We start from the raw sequence: 17,879 nt of genomic DNA, 5'->3' as shown, positions 1-17,879 counted from the left end.
CGGCAAGGGCTGGAGGCGACGGTACGACATTACACCAAAAGGACAGGCACACGGATTTTCCAGTTTGGGATGCACAGGCACAAAGCACAGGCACAAAGCACAGGCACACAGCACAAAGCACAGGGCACGGGATCCAAAATACAGGCACAACACACCGCCTTTGTAAAAAAGATGACGGTTTGGTCGGGCACAAAGGTACGCCGAGTTTGCTGAGCTACCATCTGCCTCCTGCGGTCCTGTAACTCTGCGCCTCTGCGCCTCTGTGCCTCTGTGCCTCTGTGCCTCTGTGCCTCTTTGCCTCTCGCCCACTGTGTTTCGTGACGGGACATATTTCTTATTTTCTCATGGCTCCAGAGTGCGACATATTTCCTTTCGAAACAGCGTTTTTTTTTTCTGGAGTGTACCTTTTTGCCCCCGTGAGCCTTTATATATCGCATTCTCCATTTCGTAGCCCGAGCATCCCGCTGGCGCCGTTGTCCACCGTCTCCGCGGCCTCCGCCGGTAATCCACTTCCAGTGCTTTTGCTCCAATGCGTTGTAGCTCCTCCACTTTAAGCCCACTTGCAGCCCATGTGCAGCTTCCATTGCGCAAGGAATCGACCGCCAGAAGCGCAGGATTCACGGTCAACAAAACAGACCCTGTCGCCTCCCAAGCGGAAAGCCACACCTGAGCAGACTCACAATAAAAACAATAATAAGACCCCTTGCGCTTCCCGTGCAAGCCCTTGCATGGGGACAAGGCTCGCATCGCGATTGCTGGTGTGCGTTCGACTGTGTGCGACGAGGTGCCTACTCACTTTTCTGCGCTGGTCCATCTGTCTACCTGACTCGACTGTGTTTTTGAAACGGAGTTTCTTACGGTGGCTCGAGTGGCTCGAAGGGCCCGTTGTCAGCAAAAACATGAGATGAAGCGACACTACAGCATGCACTAGGCAGTCGGCGATCACCAGACCTGCAAAACATATTAGTTGTCCCCTCCCCCGCCTCGCCGGCCGTCTATCATCGCGATTTGGACTTTGGTATCTTTGGTGTCTTTGGTGTCTTTGGAGGTCTGACGTCGATCAGGAACACGCACCATCAGCGTATCAGCAACGGAGAGAAAGCTCGCAGAGGGGGCTGATAGAACACGAGGCCCTACAGGTTGTGTAGCGCCCACTCCCGACTATAGGGTACATTCCTGTGCCTGGCCGTTCTTGGCCCTCGCCGTATCTTTTACGTCCAATTCCAATGTAGCGGCACAAGTAAGACTTACAACGTAGGCGGTAGCAGCTAACTCCGTCATGCCCACCGCACAACAATGACCAACAGAGAACGGCCTTTGTCAGGCACCCAAGGTGGCAAGGATGGCTTTGACACCGACGACGCCATACACCGTCCGAAGGCCACTGGCAGATTTCTCACGTCCCGCAATTCCCCTCAAACCAGGCGACGAACAGGCGAGGGGAAGTGAGGGCGGAAGGGAGACAGAAAGGTCACAGGTCGTAGTTGAGGAACCTGCCACACGGCGTAGTCGGGTGCCTGGCCTGGCCCTGTGCCCGCGGGCTTCAGCGGGTCGTCCACTGAAACGAGCAGAACCACCCACTGAAGATGAGCACGAATCCCCCCTGGCGTCGCGAAAGGACGCTGCCAGCCACAGTACCTCACACTACCAAACCGGCACTTTGCACTGCGCATTATTGCATGTACATCCCTCTAAGCGCATGCTATTTCAACGGCCATTGCGTCCATTTGTGATCATGTGCTCTGTAGCGCAGAAAGACATGAATGTGCCTTTTTGCGACTTCTTAGTCGTCCACCCATCGTCGACCTTGGGATGAATAAAGCCCAGTCTTAGGCGCAATCGAAGGGTTGCACGCCTCAAAGCTTCCCCAGGCGAGCGCGTCGCCACCCAATAAGTGACCAAACCTACTGTCGTCCTCCCATTGCCGGCCGGTTTGCTGAGTCTGTTCATTCGTTGTGGAGGCCATCAAGAACCTGACCTTTGCGCTTACGTGACTGTGGGGAAGCGAGCGCCGAGGGTCTCCGCCGGCCTCTATGCGGAGTGCTGCCGTACCGCAGCGGCGATGCCAGCCGGACAAGAACGACGACGTCTGGCTCCGAGACTGGATGTGCTCGCCAATATTCATCATTTTCTCTCTTGAGTTCGTGTGCAAGCACGCCTTCTTTGGGATTTACCCGCTGCCCCCACGGCTCTGTACAGGAGGTGGTTCCGAGCGCACCTGCCGCTTGTAGATAACATATGCTCTTTCCTGTTTACATCCTTCATGCAGTCCACGTCGGGCAAATAAATTGCTGCGGGGACTGCTTTATCCGGATGTAGAAGGAAGTATCCTCGAGATGACCGAGGAGGATAGCGGAGAGTCAACAAAACGGCAGGAATGGGGGAGGTAAATTGCGAAGAAGGGTAACGTTGTAGCAAAAGAAAAGTAATGCCCGAGGAAGGATTACAATGTCCAAGCCCTGTGTACTTCCCCGATTGGGCGAGCATCTTGGGTGTTTTGGTGATCCTGTGTTGACGACGTTCTGTCTTGATACCCCCTTTTGTCTCGCACCCTCTCGCCAATCGCCCACCCTCACAGGCCACGATGCATCTCGTTTCACGATGGCCTTCTTTTGGATTCATTGCTTTGTTCCTGATCATCCACACAGCGGACGCCCTCTTTCCTCAAAGACCTCTGCCGCCGGTGCCGGACCGCAAGTTCGTGGGCAATAAGCCGGTCCACGTCTGCAACGGCTCCGAGCCCAACTCCGGCGTTGCCTACTTTGACCAGCTGCTCGACCACTCGTCCACCAAGACGTCCAGCTGCAAGCCCCAGCGCACGTTCAAGCAGCGCTACTTTTGGTCCAATGCCACCTGGGGCGGGCCCGGCTACCCCGTCATTGTCACGACGCCGGGCGAGACCGCGCTCGATCCATACTGCAGCTTCCTCTTCCCACCGTCCCTCGTGGCCCAGATTGCCGCGCGTGTCCACGCAGCCGTCCTCGTCGTCGAGCACCGCTACTATGGCGAGTCGTCGCCGTTTCCGCGGTTGACGACACAGACGCTACAGCACCTGACGCTGCACAATGCCATCCATGACATGACGTACTTTGCGCGCAACGTGCAACTGCTGTTTGATCCCACAGCCGGCACCAGCAAGCGAAGCAACGCACCGAATGCGGTGAGCTTATTCCCGTCGTCTTTCTCTCTCTGGATCCATCGACCGCCTTGCTAACTGCTTGTACTGACAGCCCTGGATCTTGTCTGGTGGCTCGTATGGTGGCGCACTCGCCGCATGGACGGCCTCTCTGGCTCCCGACACCTTCTGGGCCTACCACGCATCCAGCGCCCCCGTCCAGGCCGTCTACAACTTTTGGCAGTACTTTGAGCCCATCCGCGCCGGCATGCCCGCCAACTGCAGCCGCGACCTCGCCGACATCACGGCATATGTCGACCACGCAACGACGACACTGCCACCGGCTGCCTTGGCCGCCTTCAAGGACGAATGGGGTCTCGCGGAGCTGACCGACCCGATTGACTTTGCCAGCGCCTTGGTGATAGTCACGCAGACATGGCAGGACAATAATCTCAATACAAACTACACGCAATTCTACCAAATGTGCGACGTCATTGAAGGATACGGGACTGGGCTCCTAAATGCATCCTCCTCCGGCAAGAGCAGCCGCGTCACACGAGCCATCGGGGCCAACACGGACATTGCCACGAAGGTCTCCAATGTCGCCAAGTTCTTCAAGAATAAGGTTCTCCCGGGATGTGCGTTGCGACAGGCCCATCCCTATTTCACAATGACGTCCGCAACTAACTACTGTTCATGTACAGTCTGCTACGACATGTTTGGATACGACGAGTACGCCCCACACAACAACACCAAAGCGCCAGTGGCCGCCTGTCTGAACAGCATGAATACCAGTAGTATCCTTTTCACCGACAGAGCCGTCAACAACTCGTATGCCGTACAGTGGACCTGGATGCTCTGCAACGAACCCTTTGACTACTACCAGACCGGCTCGACGCCACTGGGGGTTCCCGCCATTGCCTCGCGGCTCTTGACACCCGAATACTTCCAGCAACAGTGTGCTGTTTTGTTTGGGCCGAACAGCGCCGAGTTCCTGCCCACCCTGGCTGCTAGTGGAGGACAACATCCGGTGAGCGTTGGCGCCATCGCAGCCCAGGCCAACACATACGGCTCTGCTACCGGCAAGACCGTAGACATGCTGAACGCTGTCACGGGCGGGTGGGACTTTAATGCCAAGCGTGTTCTCTGGGTCAACGGCGAGTTCGATCCGTGGCGTCCTGCCTCCGTATCGAGCGCCTTCCGGCCGGGGGGTCCCCTCCAGTCGACGCCCGACTCGCCCGTCATTCTCATCAACGGCGGCCGGCACTGCGAGGACATGAATACTAGGAGTAATGGCACCTACATGGCCACGGTCCGTGCCCAGGAGGTCGCCCATATGGCGAGGTGGGTAGACGACTTTTACGATGCAACGACCCAGCCAGGCCAGAACCGGACGGTACCCAGGCTCCTGACAAGGAAAAGTCAGTAGGCGGTCCAAGGTCGTCGTCGACCACGGTCTCGTGCAACAGCTACCTCGGAAAATAAGGGATAATGAATAGAATAGATAAGTATTCGTATCGACGAACATTGCGTGGCTTTTCAAACCGGCAAAAGGCGTAGTGTTTGCCGATAGCACCCCCCTTTTGGAAATATCATCGGCCCTTTCGAACCTCTCCTCGCGTGTCAGTGGGAAAATGGCGGGGTAGTGCGTCTGCAATTAACAAAATTCCAAATGTTTTCTTTTCAGACCCCTGACTGTACCTGCCGGGAGTCATATGGTAGAAGAAGTATGCTTTCACGGCACCTCCACGGCGAGTCACACAAAACAACGGAGAATTGTGTTTCTCATATGTAAACTGAAACACGTTTTTAAATGTGGAGAAGCAAAACCACACTGCGAACATGCAAGAGTATTCAACACATCTCTCCGCAGGAGTCTTCAGCGGCTAGAGCAGGCAATGGCAGCTACTTCTCACCCTTGACGACATTAGACAAAGAGAATGTACAATTAAGGTCGTCGTAGTGGGCGGAAGCCACCATATGGTCCATCACCTCGTTTATCGTCTGGTGTGTGTCGATTGTGAGCGGGATTGGACGGAGGGATCGATCGATGTTGGCTACGAAGAACGTCTTTACTGTCATGCCATGGTGTGGACTTGTGACTTAGGGTTGCATTGACCCAATGTCAAGAGGACCTTGACGGCGATATGGAGAAAGAAAGACTAGATGAACGTGCTACTAAGAACGACACGCCCAATCTTGGGTGCCATTGAGATGGGCGGACTGCAATGCAGGGATAGGGCAGACATGGTACATGCGGGGACGACGATTGAAAATGCAGACGGCCATGAAACAAGGGTCTCTCGTCTGCCCGGTTAAGTAATGGGCAGACGGGGCCAGACCATTTTGTACTTTTCAGTGTTTTCTCCACATCGAGGTGACGACCGCAAGATGTACAGGATGATGCAGTTCCATGCTTCTGGAACTCTGGGTCGAATGCGGGCCTGGGGTTGAGCAGCAATGGGAATGTCGCTTGATGGCGAAGAGCATTCGTCTGAATAAGACTTTGTTCCATCAAGACATAAAAGCGAAACGAGTGTGTTTTTTTTAAACAAAAAAACTATTTTGTCTATTGCTGTCAGTTGTACAAAATTATTTACATGGACATGTAGACTTATTTATTTGTAGTGTTTATCATTTATTATGTTTTTTTTTAAAGTATACTTTGTACGCATGTTGCTCGTATATCTTAACGCCATGACTTCTTTACCCAATCGACGTTGTGTCGCTACACTGCGCGACATGTAATTACGGGGTTCCTGAAGCGAGAGCGGATTTTGAGAAAAACGAGCAGCCAAGCAGACGAAGAATATGGTACGTAGCCGGAGAAGAAAGATAAAAGAAAGACTTTGTTTTCCACAGCCAAGTTTTGAGACACTCGCTGTTCCAAGGGTCCAACGCCAGCGAGTTTAACCTTTTTTTTTGCCCAATTTTGTTGTCTGAGTGGACGAACTGTTGCCGTGCCGTGACCTGCGATGGTGACGACACTCGGGCGTCGGAGAGCCGTAAGTTGGGAGCGGTCACAGAAAAAAAAAGACAAAGAAAAGGCGTAGATGACTTAACATCAACTTGCTGCTAAGAGCAGTCGTAATACTGCATTTTGTTCACCTGCGTTGCCGGCATCGTTCGTTGGTCTAGCTGCAGTGTTGCATCAAATGCCAACATGAATTGCATCAACACCTCTTCGGCCTCTTGACGCCTGCAACCATAGCAAATGCGGACAACACCGAGCGCTCGGCTAAATGGTTGACGCACACACGAGAATAAGTCAGACCTGACATGTGTGAACAAAAAGGGTGCATCAAAATGAACTGTGACTTTGTCCAGCCGGGCGTTTGATCGCTTTTGATCGTCTGCACCCGGGCGGCCGGGCCACTCAGGACACACAATGTGCTCTGGGCACCGGCGTTGTGCTGGCAAAATGCGTGATGATGCACGCACTCCGGCCATACAATAAAGAAGAAATAAAAACACAGAACAAACAAGACAGAAAATGGGAAATTAACAGAGACCATTTGAACAGTGAGACAATGCATGGAAAAGATGGCCGATCAAGCTGTTTGTCCGGGTGTACGACTGGCAGTCATATGGCCCGGGTGACTGAAATCCACGACATACATCAACCTTTGACAACCCGAATCCATGTTCGTCTGGTGATTTTCAAATTTTTCTTTTCTTGATGTTTTCCACCCTATTTGCCTTGGATCCATCTATTCGAGCCCATATCGTCTGTCACGCCAATTTCAACGCCACGATCATCTCGTCCACGAACATCTCAACGCCATGACTGCATCTCATACATGAGATAGTGTCGTTGTCGAGTCGATTACGTTCCGTTCTGCCACCGTCCACCACCACCACTGCCGGCGCCATGGCGTTCATCGAAACGAACGCGCCGCGCATCGTCGTGTCGCTGTCCGTCATGACGGGCGTCGCCTTTGTCTTTATGATGCTGCGCTTCTTCTGCAAGGTGCGGTTCCACAAGACGTTTGGCGTCGACGACCACATGCTGGCGGCCGCCTGGGCCTGCCTCGTCGCCTACGCCGCCCTCACCATCACGTCGACCAACTACGGCGTCGGCCTGCACATCGCCGTCATCTCGAGCGCGGACCTGGTGACGGGCCTGCGGCTCTTGTACGTCGGCCGCTTCCTCGCCATCATCGCCCTGGCCATCAGCAAGACGTCCTTTGCGGTCACGCTCCTGAACCTCGCCAGCACGGCATGGCAGCGCTATGTGCTGTGGTTCGTCATTGTGTCGCTCAACGTCGTCATGTGGTTCGCGGGGCTGTCGCTCTTCATCCAGTGCAGCCCCATCCAGAAGGCGTGGGACCTCCATGCCGCCGGCACCTGCTGGAAGCCCATGATCCAGGTCAACATTGGCATCGCGGCCGGCGCCTACTCGGCGCTGATGGACTTTACGCTGGCGCTCTTCCCGTCGTTTTTGATCGGGAAGCTGCAGATGAAGAAGACGGAGAAGTACGCCGTCATCCTGGCCATGAGCCTCGGCGTGTTTGCCGGCATCACCGCCATCATCAAGACGTACTTTATCCTGGGCAGCCAGCGGTCCAAGGACTTTACCTTTACGACGGCCAACCTGCTGATCTGGTCGGGCGCCGAGACGGCCGTGACCGTCATTGCGGCCGCCATTCCCTTCTTGCGGCTGCTCCTGAAAGAGGCGGCCACCAAGCACAAGACGTCAAGCCGGCCCGACACCTATGACCTCGACGCCCTGTCCAGGTCCGGCGTCGTCGGTGGAGCCACGACCCTGACGCAGACGCAAAGGGCACCACAAGACCGCGACGACGCGAGCGAGAAGAGCATCTTGGGCGAGACGAAGCGTGGCCAGCTGCACGTCGAGAGCGGCCAAGCCAAGTCTGATTATGCATGAGTGGAGGGGGTGCTGAGGAAATTCAAATGTAAAAGTGCAATGATGTATATATTCTGCGGTTGTCTTCAGGTCTCATGAGCGGCGTTCTGGATTTCATGTTGTCTTTCTTGTCTTGGATAAGTACGATATCGGAGAGTAATGAACTGTATTGAGGATGGCCCTGGGTGAAGCCGCATGCAATGCCGAGACGGAACATGCAATATAAATAAACATCGCAATCTAAGGACAAACCCGAAGCCGTGGCGGGAAAAACAACGAGACACCATCAAGGGTCCATTCTACCGACACGACATATGCAATAGACTGCGATATTATCCATTGTGCTTGGACATGTCGCATGGTGTCGGCTCGGTGGAGAACAAATATTGTTGACAGGGCCTGCCAGACAGCCAAGTAAACATCCGAGTCAAATGGATTTCAAAATTGTAGTGAATACATCACAAAAAGACGAACCTTTTTCCATCGTCGGCTATGCATCTTTTACCGACTTCCCTTGGCCTCCTTGGCCTCTTGCCAGCCGTCCTCGCGGCCTGCTCTCGTGACGCTCTGCTGGCCTCGGCCGAGACGTACGTTGCCGCCCAGCGCAGCGGCAAGACCGACGGCCTCAAACTGGCGACCAATTTTACGTACCGAGAGAACAACAAGGTGGCAGACCTGGCCAAGGGCGTCCTGGGCAGCACGGCGCTGACGCTGGACGCCAACCGCTCGACGGCGGACACGGTCGCCTGCGCCAGCTACACCATGCTGATTGCGGCCGGCGGCGCCAGACCGTATGTCCTGGCCACGCAGCTGCGGCACGACGGCGGCGACCCGTCCGTCATCACGATGATCGACACGATTGCTGCCACGACGGGCGCGCTCTTTTTCAACGCAACCAAGACGCTGGGGTACATCCAGGCCGAGTCGTGGGCGCCCCTCGCCGCGGCCGACCAACCGTCGCGCGACGTGCTGAAGCAGATTGGCGACGCCTACCTCGACATGTGGACCGACAAGAACGCCGCCGACTCGATCCCCTGGGGCACCAACTGCGAGCGCGTCGAGGGCTCGAGCCTGACCCGGCCCTGTGGCGCGTCGCTGCCGCGCGGCGGGAGCGCCCAGGCCAACGCGATGCGGCGGTACGTGATTGACGAGACGGTCGGGTCCGTGGACGTGCTGTGTGCGTTCAACTCGCTGGGCAACATGCCGGACAGCCACGAGATCCGGGTGGAGGACGGCAAGGTCAAGTATGTACATACCATTACTGTGTTGGAGGGAAGCGGCAAAGGGATGTGACGTCGTTTTCTTAGACAAGAGTCAAAATTTCCTATCAAATGTCGTGCTTAACCGTGTGATAGTGCTACTGCTGTACGTAGGATATCTTCCAAGAACGCCTCCTTCCCTCGTCCTCCCTACGTCTTTACCGTCCAACTCTTGTCCATGTAGCTGTCCTTCCACTGCTTGGTGACAGGGTCGAGATTCTCCGTCTGGGCCGCCTCCCACTCCGCCTCGATCAGCTGCTTGCGTGCCTCGGACCGCGGCCGGATGGTGGCGCGGAACTCCTGGGGCATGCACACAAAGCCCTGCGTCAGCTTCTCCTGGTCCGGCAGATCGGGCTGTCCGCTGGCGTCGAGCGCCGGCGTGATGTCGAAGCCCCACAGAATGCGCGACATGGCCAGGAACAGGCTGCGCTCGGCCACGTGGATGCCCGGGCAGATGCGGCGGCCGGCGCCAAAGGTGAACTGGTCGCGCCTGGCCGCGTCCGGGTTGGCCGCGGCCTCGCCGAGCGACTGGCGGTCGTCGAGGTAGCGGTCGGGGTCGAAGCGGCGCGGCTCGGGGTGGCGCGTCGCGTCCATGTTGATGCCCCAGACGTTGTTGAGCACCCCCGCGCCCTTGGGGATCCGGTACCCGTTGTAGTCGTCGTCCGCCGTGACGGCGTGCGGCACCGCGCCCAGGATGGTGGTCGGCATCCACCGGATCGTCTCCTTCATAATGGCGCGCACGTACTGCAGCTCGGCGTCGTCGTCCATGGTGGGCAGGCGCGCGTCGCCCACGACCGCGTCGACGACGGCCTGGGCCTTTTTCTGGATGGCCGGGTAGAGCAGCATGGCCTGCACAAACGCGTAGATGGTGCTGGACGTCGTGTCGGAGCCGGCCTCGAGCAGCGTGCCCGAGATGTAGCAGGCCTGGTCGTCCGAAAAGCCCTCCTTCTTCTGGGCCTCGGCCAGGCCGACGCAGAAGCACGGCGCAATGGTGCCCTTGCGGATCTCGTCCTTGGCCTTGAGCCAGTGGCTGAGGTACAGCGCCTTCTCCTTGGCGTGCAGCGTCTTGGCCAGGCGCCGCGTCGGGTTGAGGGCCTCGGGGAGGCTGCGCAGCAGCGGGAAGGCGTCCAGCAGCGCGGCGGCGCCCGTCTGGTTGAGGTCGGCAAACTCGGCGAAGCCGTCAAACAGCTGCATCAGCTTGTCGTCCTGGTACGTCGGCGTGCGCCAGCCAAAGACCATGGTCGTCGTCAGCGCGTTCGAGTAGCGGCGGATGTGGCACAAAAAGTCCTCGGGCGTCTGCGTCAGGTCGTACAGCATCTGCTTGTTTTCCAGCACCTGGTACGTCAGGTAGGCCTTGGACGCGGCCACGTTGAGCAGCGAGTGGATCAGCTTGCGGAACCCGCGCCACGTCTGGCCGTAGCCCATCATGAGCAGCCGCAGCCCGCCGCTCGCCAGCGTCTGGCCGACATACAGCTCCGGCCGGTCCGAGTAGATGTTGCTCTTCTTGTCGAGCAGGTCCTTGACGGCCTGGTCGCTGCTGAGAACGACGAGCGTCTGGGTGCCGAGGATCAGCGAGAAGACGGGGCCGTATTGGTCGGCCCATTTGCGGAGCTGGAGATGCAGGTCGCGTTTGGGCATCTGTGGCCGTTTGTCAGTGGTCAGTGGACCGTGAGGGTAGACAATTTAGACAAAGCTGATGCGTCCTCTACACGTACAAGATGAATATTGCCAAGAATGGGAATGGTGGGCGGGCCGGGCGGGTAGTTCTTGGGCCGCCGGCCGACCATGAGCAGCCGCACGAAGCCGGTCACCAAGAGGAGGAGGAGAGATGCGTGGAGGATGGAAGACATTGTGTTGTAGTCAGATTATGTGATATCAGACGCAGTTGTGAGGGGACGGGAGATAAAAGAGCAAACGACGTGGAAGTGGATTGCAAGGTTTGCAAACTTATATCTACAATGCCATGATGGCATCGCCGCTTGGACGGACCTGGCTGTCATTCATCTCATTGGTCTCAGATTCGGATGCCAACTGCACCGTCGTGTCGTCGATCGACTAAACATTCCCCGTATCAATTATCCGGGGAAGATGTGGGAGGTAGACCAAATGCGGAGTACACCGGGCAGTGTACAAAAGATGTTCCGATATTGGTGATAGTTGACAGCAGACTTTGCAAGAATAGCTAAAGTGTGGGGAAGCGTCGGGCCTCTGTGGGATGGCGGATGTGGGAGGCACTAGGAGATGATGTGGGAGGCTGTGGAGGTGGATGCTGTGCTTCATTGGATGTACCCCAACGTCGCGAGAAGATAGGTGGACCTCGTAAACGGAGTCCAAGGCTAGTGTTAACATGCGAGTTTCGCCATAGGCATCTAGAAAAGAATGTCAAGAACACAGACAAGAGCACATAATTTTGAACAGTGATGCAGTCGTGGGGAGTGACATGTGCCATTCGTCGTACGATGTAAATACTGTCTTTCCTCCGTAACGCCGTCTCCGTAATACGCCATGCAAACCGTCTACGCCCGCCCTACATTAGCTGTACATTCCTAAACTGGCTAATCAAGTCGTTGACTTGCCGCATGCTCGTTTCGTCGTACTTTGTCAGGATGGGGTCGGCGGCGGTGTTGTCAACGGCAGGGTGTGCATGCAGGCTCTCGCTCTCGTCGGCCATGTCAGTCCTGGCATTCATATATGTCGGCATCAATGTGGGCATCCGTGCAGACGATTGTTTAGACAGCCCTGTTGGCTTCCGAGTCGACAAAGTCGATGACGCCGGCACCGACGAGGACGACGACGACGAGGACGACGACAACTGGTTGATGACCATGTGAGCCAGCAGCCAGTACTCGGGCGAGTGCCGCATGAAACCCGTGCGGCGCCACATGTCTTCGGGCGCGGTTGTGTCGTCGTCGTCGTCGTCGTTGTCATTACTGTCGTCATCGTCGTGGTCGGCATGGCGGGCCTTTTTGCCTGCTTTTGCTGGCGGCATGGGCACCATGGTGTGCGGCGGCCCCGAGGCAAATTCGTGCTTGTAGAGCTCCCAGACGGCCTTCCAGTTGGCCAGCCCCGTGCGGATGGCGTGCAGCTGGTCCTCGCCGCCAAACGAGTTTTGCTTCTGGAAGAGGAGGAAGTGGAAGGCGGAGACGATGCAAAACAGATTCAGCGGGCCGAGGTCGGCGAACGCGCGGCAGACGGCCGGCGACAGCGGGGCGGAGCAAAACGACTCGACGATTTCGCGCAGCGTGCAGTGCAGCAGGCTGCGCATGCCGTGCCCGTTGTGCAGCGCGCACCGGCGCAGCCACTGGTGGGCCGCCCGCGCGCAGTCGGCGGCCGTCGTGGCCTGGAACGTCGACTCGGGCCAGGCCGTGTGCATGACCATTTCCTTGATCATGACGCGCGGCGGCAGGTTGTTGAAGATGGCAAAGGCCTGGTCCAGCAGGTAGATCCACAGGAACGTGCGAATCAGCTGCTCGCGGGCCACAAAGGCCTTCCAGTGGAAGTCGTGCGTCTCGGTCGGCGCCGTGCCGCCGTAGTCGACGTGCCGCGCGGCGCCGATGCCAATGTCCCGCGCCACCGACACCACCGTGCTGAAGCGATAGCGCCGGATGCGCTGCTTGCTCTCGTCGGTGCCCTCCCAGTTCTGGTACAGGCACACAATGTACGACGCCTGCAGGGCCTGGATCGTGCGGCGGTGGGCCAGCGGGTCAAACGCCGCCGCCGACGCGCCCGACGCGCCCGGCCGCGGCGGACTGCCAAAGTCGTCGTCGATAAAGACCACCTCCTCGACGCAGTTGAACCAGATGCGCGCCTGCTCGTAGTCGCTCGCGTCGGGCGACATGCACGCGCCGATCAGCGCCATGGCCACCACCAGCACGCACTTGGCGTCGACGGCGTCAAACGTCGGCCGGTGCACCATGTTGACGTTGGGGTGCCAGCGCGCCCAGTAGAGCGCCAGGAACTTGCGCAGGTTGCCCGGCGAGAAGAACTGCAGGCACTGCTGCTCCACGGCGGGCGACCAGTCGAGCGTCACGGTGCTGTTGCGCGGCTTGACCGTGGCGACCTCGCGGATGCGGAAGAGGATCTGGTGGGTTTTGACAATCAGCGGGTCCTGGAAGGGCGCCGGTGAGGGTGAGAGGGAGGGCTGGAGAGACAGGAACGGGTCGGCGACGCCGGCCACATCGCGAGATGGGAGGCCCGCAGAACGGCCGACACCGGTATCACCCAACCCCAACGACTCCACAACCTGCAGGGCCTGACGGCGCGTGCCGCAGTCAAACGTGACCAGCCCGGTCTTCTTTGTGAAGTTGTCGAGAAAGTAGAACGTGTATGAGATGGGCAGCTGTTTCTGGGCTGGGACATGACCGGTCGATGATGCCAGCACATGGACGTTTGTTGCGTTGTCCACTTGGTTGTGTATCTGTGTGTTTGCAGTCATGTTCGCGCTCGCAGTTGTCAAATTCAAAAAGTCCAGCCAGCTGTCATTGTCGGCTGCACCGTGTGAGTGGCTGCTGTCCAAGAGAAACTCGGCAGCGCTGCCATCCAAGTAGACAAACGGCGACGGCTGGCCGAGTTCCAACATCGTGGGCATGTCGATGTCGGTCGTGGAGAGAGCTGTGTTTGCTGGGAGGACTGTGTCTCCGAAAGAACCGTGTATTCCGTTCATGCCGTCGACGAGTACAAGGCGGTTGTCGACATGGTTGTCTGAAGCGCCGAGACGACCGCCGCCATTTGTGCTGTCGTTCCTGTCGTTGGTGCCTTCGTTGACACTGTCGTCGTGCTCGGCATCTTCGATGCGCGTATCGTCACGCCATTGTGTCTCATCTGCTGCTGCTCTCGTAAACGAATAGTGGCACGCCAGTCCCCTGACGCCGCAGTTGGTACACGGCTGTCCCGTGCTGCAGCCCCGCTTCGACTGCACACACCGGTCGCATGCTGTTCTCTTGACCGAGAGAGCGCCGCCCTGCCGCGTCTGGCACGTCACAAAGTGCCGCTTCAGCACGTCCACCCGGCGGTATCCGCTGCCGCAGATGGAGCACCGGTGCGGCGGCACGGACGCGTGTGAGACGGCATGGCGTTGCAGGTGTTCGCGGCGTTTGTACGACTTGGAGCAGACGGAGCAGATAAACGGAGAGGAGGAGGAGGTGGAGGATGCAGTAGTGGTGGCGGTGGCCGAGGTGGAAGACGCGGTTGAGACCGGGACTGGAGGGTCGGACATTGTCAGTCGGAGTCGGAGCTCAGCTGAGTTTCTTTTGCTCGTTTCGCGAGTCAAGTCACCAGTCGCCGGAGATAGCATGGGCGGGCGCAGAAGAAACAAGATGTGAAGCGGACGAGCTGTGGGGAGATGTGCCGGTGAAAACGGGCTGTGGGGACTGTAGAGAACTGGGGATATGGCAAAGGCACGACAGGTGTCACATGAAGGCCGTCTACAGCGCATTGGACATTTGCCACCCAGAGTGAGAGGGACTGGACCTTGTTCCAGCGATTGGTCGTTGGCAGATCTTCGCTCTCCCCCGCGTTCTGAACTGCCAAGTTCTTAGCTTGAACTTTACTACTTTAGTATTTAGTAGCGCGCATGTGTGAGTGTAAAATCAAGCTGCCCAGACTCGGCGAATGCATCGGCTAGGCATCCGGCAACTTCTTCGGAAGCAGGGCGTAGTTGGAGAAATAGGATGATCTTGGGAAAAGAAAAACCCGGCGACATGTCACCAAGATCTTATTAAAGACATATTTAGATAGGTAACAAGTATAAAAAACCAGAAGACGAGAAGTAGCAGTAAAACACTAAATTATACATTGAAATAAACATGAGAAATATACGTCGAACCAGTTTAACGTGTCCTAACTTGATGTAATATGAATGTCTGATTTGGAACATCACTACATCACGACTGGCTAGAACTTCCACGCACACAACTCCGTACACCGCGCTATAGTTGATGACGTGCATCGATACCGTCTCCTTGATGTCCACCAACTCGCTCCCACGCCTAATTCCACCTCAGAACGGCCTTGACCGTCCTGCCGGCGTGCGCGTCACGGATGGCCGCCTCATAGTCCTTGACGTCGTAGTACTTGATAATCTTCTCCAGCGGCAGCTTGCCCTGCCGGTGCATGTCAATCAGGTAGGGGATGAACTCGGGCGGGTTGCTGTCGCCCTCGGAGCACCCAACATACTCCTTGCCGTAGGTCAGGTGGGACGAGATGTCGATCTTGGCAGTCGACCCGAGGCCGGGCGCGCCAACCGTGGCCGCGCGGCCGTTCATGCCCAGCGACGCCACCATGGTCTCGACCACAATGGGCACGCCGGCGCAGTCGACTGCGAAGTCGACACCGAGCGCCGGCGGCGGACAGACGGCGCGGATGTCGGCGACGATCTTGTCGAGGTCCGAGCCGCCGATGACGCCGTGCGTTGCGCCCAGCTCCTGCGCCAGCTGGAGCCGCTCGGCGTGCAGGTCGACGGCCACGATGGTGGTGGCTCCGACGGCTTTGGCGGCCATGACAGCGGCCAGCCCCACAGAGCCCACCCCGAACACCGCCACCGAGCTGCCCTGCTTGACTTTCAGCGTGTTGACGATGGCGCCCACGCCCGTCTGGATGCCGCAGCCCAGCGGCGCAAACAGCTCGAGCGGCGTGTCCGCCGGCACGCGCACAATGCTCGAGCGGTGCACAATGGCCAGCCGCGCAAACGAGCTCTGGCCGAAGAAGGTGCTGTGGACCGGCTTCTTTGCTTCGCCCTTCCCCAAAAACAGGGCCGTTGTGCCGTCCGGCCGCTTGCCGCCAAAGTTGCGGTCGTTAAAGTGGTAACAGTAGGCCGGGTGGCCCGACTGGCAGCCCGGGCAGGCGCCGCAGTGGGCAAACGACAGCAGCACCTTGTCGCCCGCCGTGGCTTCGGTCACGTCGCTGCCCGTTTCCACGACGACGCCGCCGCCCTCGTGGCCCAGCACCGCATTCGGCTCGCACGGCAGCCGGCCCAGGGCGCAGTTGAGGTCGGTGTGGCAGACGCCCGAGGCGTGGATCTCGACGAGCGCTTCGTCGGGCTGCAGCGGCTCCAGTGACACTTGTTGCAGCACAAACTTGCCGTTGAGCTCGGGCACCAGCAGTGCCGTCGTTGTGCGAGACATTGTGTGTGTGTGTGGATGTGTGTGGATGAATGTGCGCGGGTGTATTGTTGAATTCGAAACGAGATCTGGTTGTGTTATAATTCTCGCCGACCGGGCATCTGGGATTCTTTCTTGTAGGGTTCTTTCTGGATATCGTGCCGTGGTCCCTGACTTGACACTTTTGCAATCACTCTGCCGCTGCTCTGCCGCTCGGATCATTGAAGTCCAGCCCCGCTGTTCCCACATCGTCTCTTCTATCCGGCCAAGATGGGAGTATCGGCACTAACAGCTAGGGGTCGTCTAAGAGGCCAAATCCGCCAATCCGTAAGTTTGCCGCATCCACCTACCGGCGGACCATGTGGGCGGCACTAGTCTCCTGAAGCGCTGGGGACAATACAAGTGGCTTCTACTTATGATGTAAGCGGAGTGCATCCAGTGCTTCGTCGGCATTGTCGTGATTTCTTGCACAAGCCACTCCTTAGCGGGGTGGGCTCCCTTTGGCTTTCGTCTAATTTGCAGCAATGATAATCCGTTGTACGGCATCCCTGAGTCTTTTGCGTACTCTTAAAACACCGCTGTGAACCAGTCCAGTCCCTCCCTCGACAACAGCCTTTCGATTCCATGGATGTCCGACTCGAGGTCCAGCTCGATACCAGCGGACATGCCGGAGGTGCCATGTCCTCCCAGCTCATCAATTGGTATCGTGACGTGTGCAGCCACGGGGCAATATGGTACCCTTCGGCAGGCCCAGCTCCCAGCTCCCAGCTCCCAGCTCCAATATTCATAATATCTGCTGCAAGTGTCACCGGACTCTCTTCTGTTTTCCCGCCGGCCATGCGCACAGAAAAAGACTGGCGTCTCGGGCCTTGGTGTCCTCCCTTTCTTTCATAACTCGCCACGGACGCCTGCAACTTCATCAAGATGAAGCCGGCGACGAAGATGGCATGCAGGTCGCGCAGCAAAGAGGACATGGGCGCCAGACGATGGAGGCGGCGGTACAGCTGGCAGATTTGGCCAGAGGCGTCGGCGACGGCCGCATAGTTGGCCCAGCTGTCAGCCTTTGTGTTTGTGCCAGTGTCTGTGCCTGTACTTGTGTCCTGTCGTCCTTCCGTCATGAGCGGCTGGAGTAGCGACTGTCGGGCCTTGTAAAACTCGAGAAGCAACTCTGTCTGCCAGGTGAGTGTGGATGGGACGCAGTCGAGGTCCTCTAGGGACGAGTCCTTGTTTTGGCTTGGATGCCAATGTCGCAAAACGTATACGCCGTTGACCTAGGCGTTGTGCAGCAGCAATCGAACGCGGGTGATGAGGCAGGTGACCCCATTTCGTGTGCCGTGAAAAAGTGCGGGAAGTCGACTCTTGCCACATCATCGAGTCGTTGACGATGCTGCTTAAAAGTTGGTCGGAAATTGATCACAATTATGAATAATATTGTAAAGGAGAACACACTGTTGTGGCCGCAGGGGTCGGCGGCCGTCCCAATTGGGAAATATGGGGCCCTAAATTCCTTCCTGATTGGCCCGCGCTCGCAGCCGCCTCGA

The 17,879-nt window shown here is 57.5% G+C and overlaps 7 protein-coding genes across 7 annotated transcripts; 3 read left to right on the top strand and 4 right to left on the bottom strand.

The window, feature by feature from the left end:
• Positions 1-2,584: 2,584 nt before the first annotated feature.
• On the top strand, positions 2,585-4,600 carry SPBR_04143 (uncharacterized protein; the record flags this gene model as incomplete). Its single annotated transcript, XM_040762426.1, has 4 exons — positions 2,585-3,160; positions 3,231-3,753; positions 3,820-4,459; positions 4,498-4,600. The coding sequence occupies 4 exons, from the start codon at positions 2,585-2,587 to the stop codon at positions 4,598-4,600; spliced, it is 1,842 nt and encodes a 613-aa protein (XP_040621321.1).
• A 2,386-nt stretch (positions 4,601-6,986) lies between these two features.
• SPBR_04341 (uncharacterized protein) lies at positions 6,987-8,003 on the top strand (the record flags this gene model as incomplete). Its single annotated transcript, XM_040762624.1, has 1 exon — positions 6,987-8,003. The coding sequence occupies one exon, from the start codon at positions 6,987-6,989 to the stop codon at positions 8,001-8,003; it is 1,017 nt and encodes a 338-aa protein (XP_040621320.1).
• Positions 8,004-8,474: 471 nt separating this feature from the next.
• SPBR_09177 (uncharacterized protein) lies at positions 8,475-9,275 on the top strand (the record flags this gene model as incomplete). The annotated part of the gene is made up of 1 exon (XM_040767303.1): positions 8,475-9,275. The coding sequence occupies one exon, from the start codon at positions 8,475-8,477 to the stop codon at positions 9,273-9,275; it is 801 nt and encodes a 266-aa protein (XP_040621319.1).
• A 116-nt stretch (positions 9,276-9,391) lies between these two features.
• Positions 9,392-11,091, bottom strand: SPBR_04187 (cytochrome P450; the record flags this gene model as incomplete). The annotated part of the gene is made up of 2 exons (XM_040762470.1): positions 9,392-10,879; positions 10,957-11,091. The coding sequence occupies 2 exons, from the start codon at positions 11,089-11,091 to the stop codon at positions 9,392-9,394; spliced, it is 1,623 nt and encodes a 540-aa protein (XP_040621318.1).
• Positions 11,092-11,768: 677 nt separating this feature from the next.
• Positions 11,769-14,456, bottom strand: SPBR_04090 (uncharacterized protein; the record flags this gene model as incomplete). Its single annotated transcript, XM_040762374.1, has 1 exon — positions 11,769-14,456. One exon carries the CDS (start codon positions 14,454-14,456, stop codon positions 11,769-11,771), a length of 2,688 nt encoding a protein of 895 aa, XP_040621317.1.
• A 772-nt stretch (positions 14,457-15,228) lies between these two features.
• Positions 15,229-16,362, bottom strand: SPBR_04310 (alcohol dehydrogenase; the record flags this gene model as incomplete). The annotated part of the gene is made up of 1 exon (XM_040762593.1): positions 15,229-16,362. One exon carries the CDS (start codon positions 16,360-16,362, stop codon positions 15,229-15,231), a length of 1,134 nt encoding a protein of 377 aa, XP_040621316.1.
• Positions 16,363-16,905: 543 nt separating this feature from the next.
• On the bottom strand, positions 16,906-17,456 carry SPBR_04482 (uncharacterized protein; the record flags this gene model as incomplete). The annotated part of the gene is made up of 2 exons (XM_040762765.1): positions 16,906-17,131; positions 17,245-17,456. The coding sequence occupies 2 exons, from the start codon at positions 17,454-17,456 to the stop codon at positions 16,906-16,908; spliced, it is 438 nt and encodes a 145-aa protein (XP_040621315.1).
• Between the last annotated feature and the right edge of the window lie 423 nt (positions 17,457-17,879).

Source organism: Sporothrix brasiliensis (genome assembly GCF_000820605.1).
Source record: "Sporothrix brasiliensis 5110 chromosome Unknown Cont16, whole genome shotgun sequence".
Taxonomy (NCBI): Eukaryota; Fungi; Ascomycota; class Sordariomycetes; order Ophiostomatales; family Ophiostomataceae; genus Sporothrix; species Sporothrix brasiliensis.
This window is presented reverse-complemented; position numbering and strand designations above follow the sequence as displayed.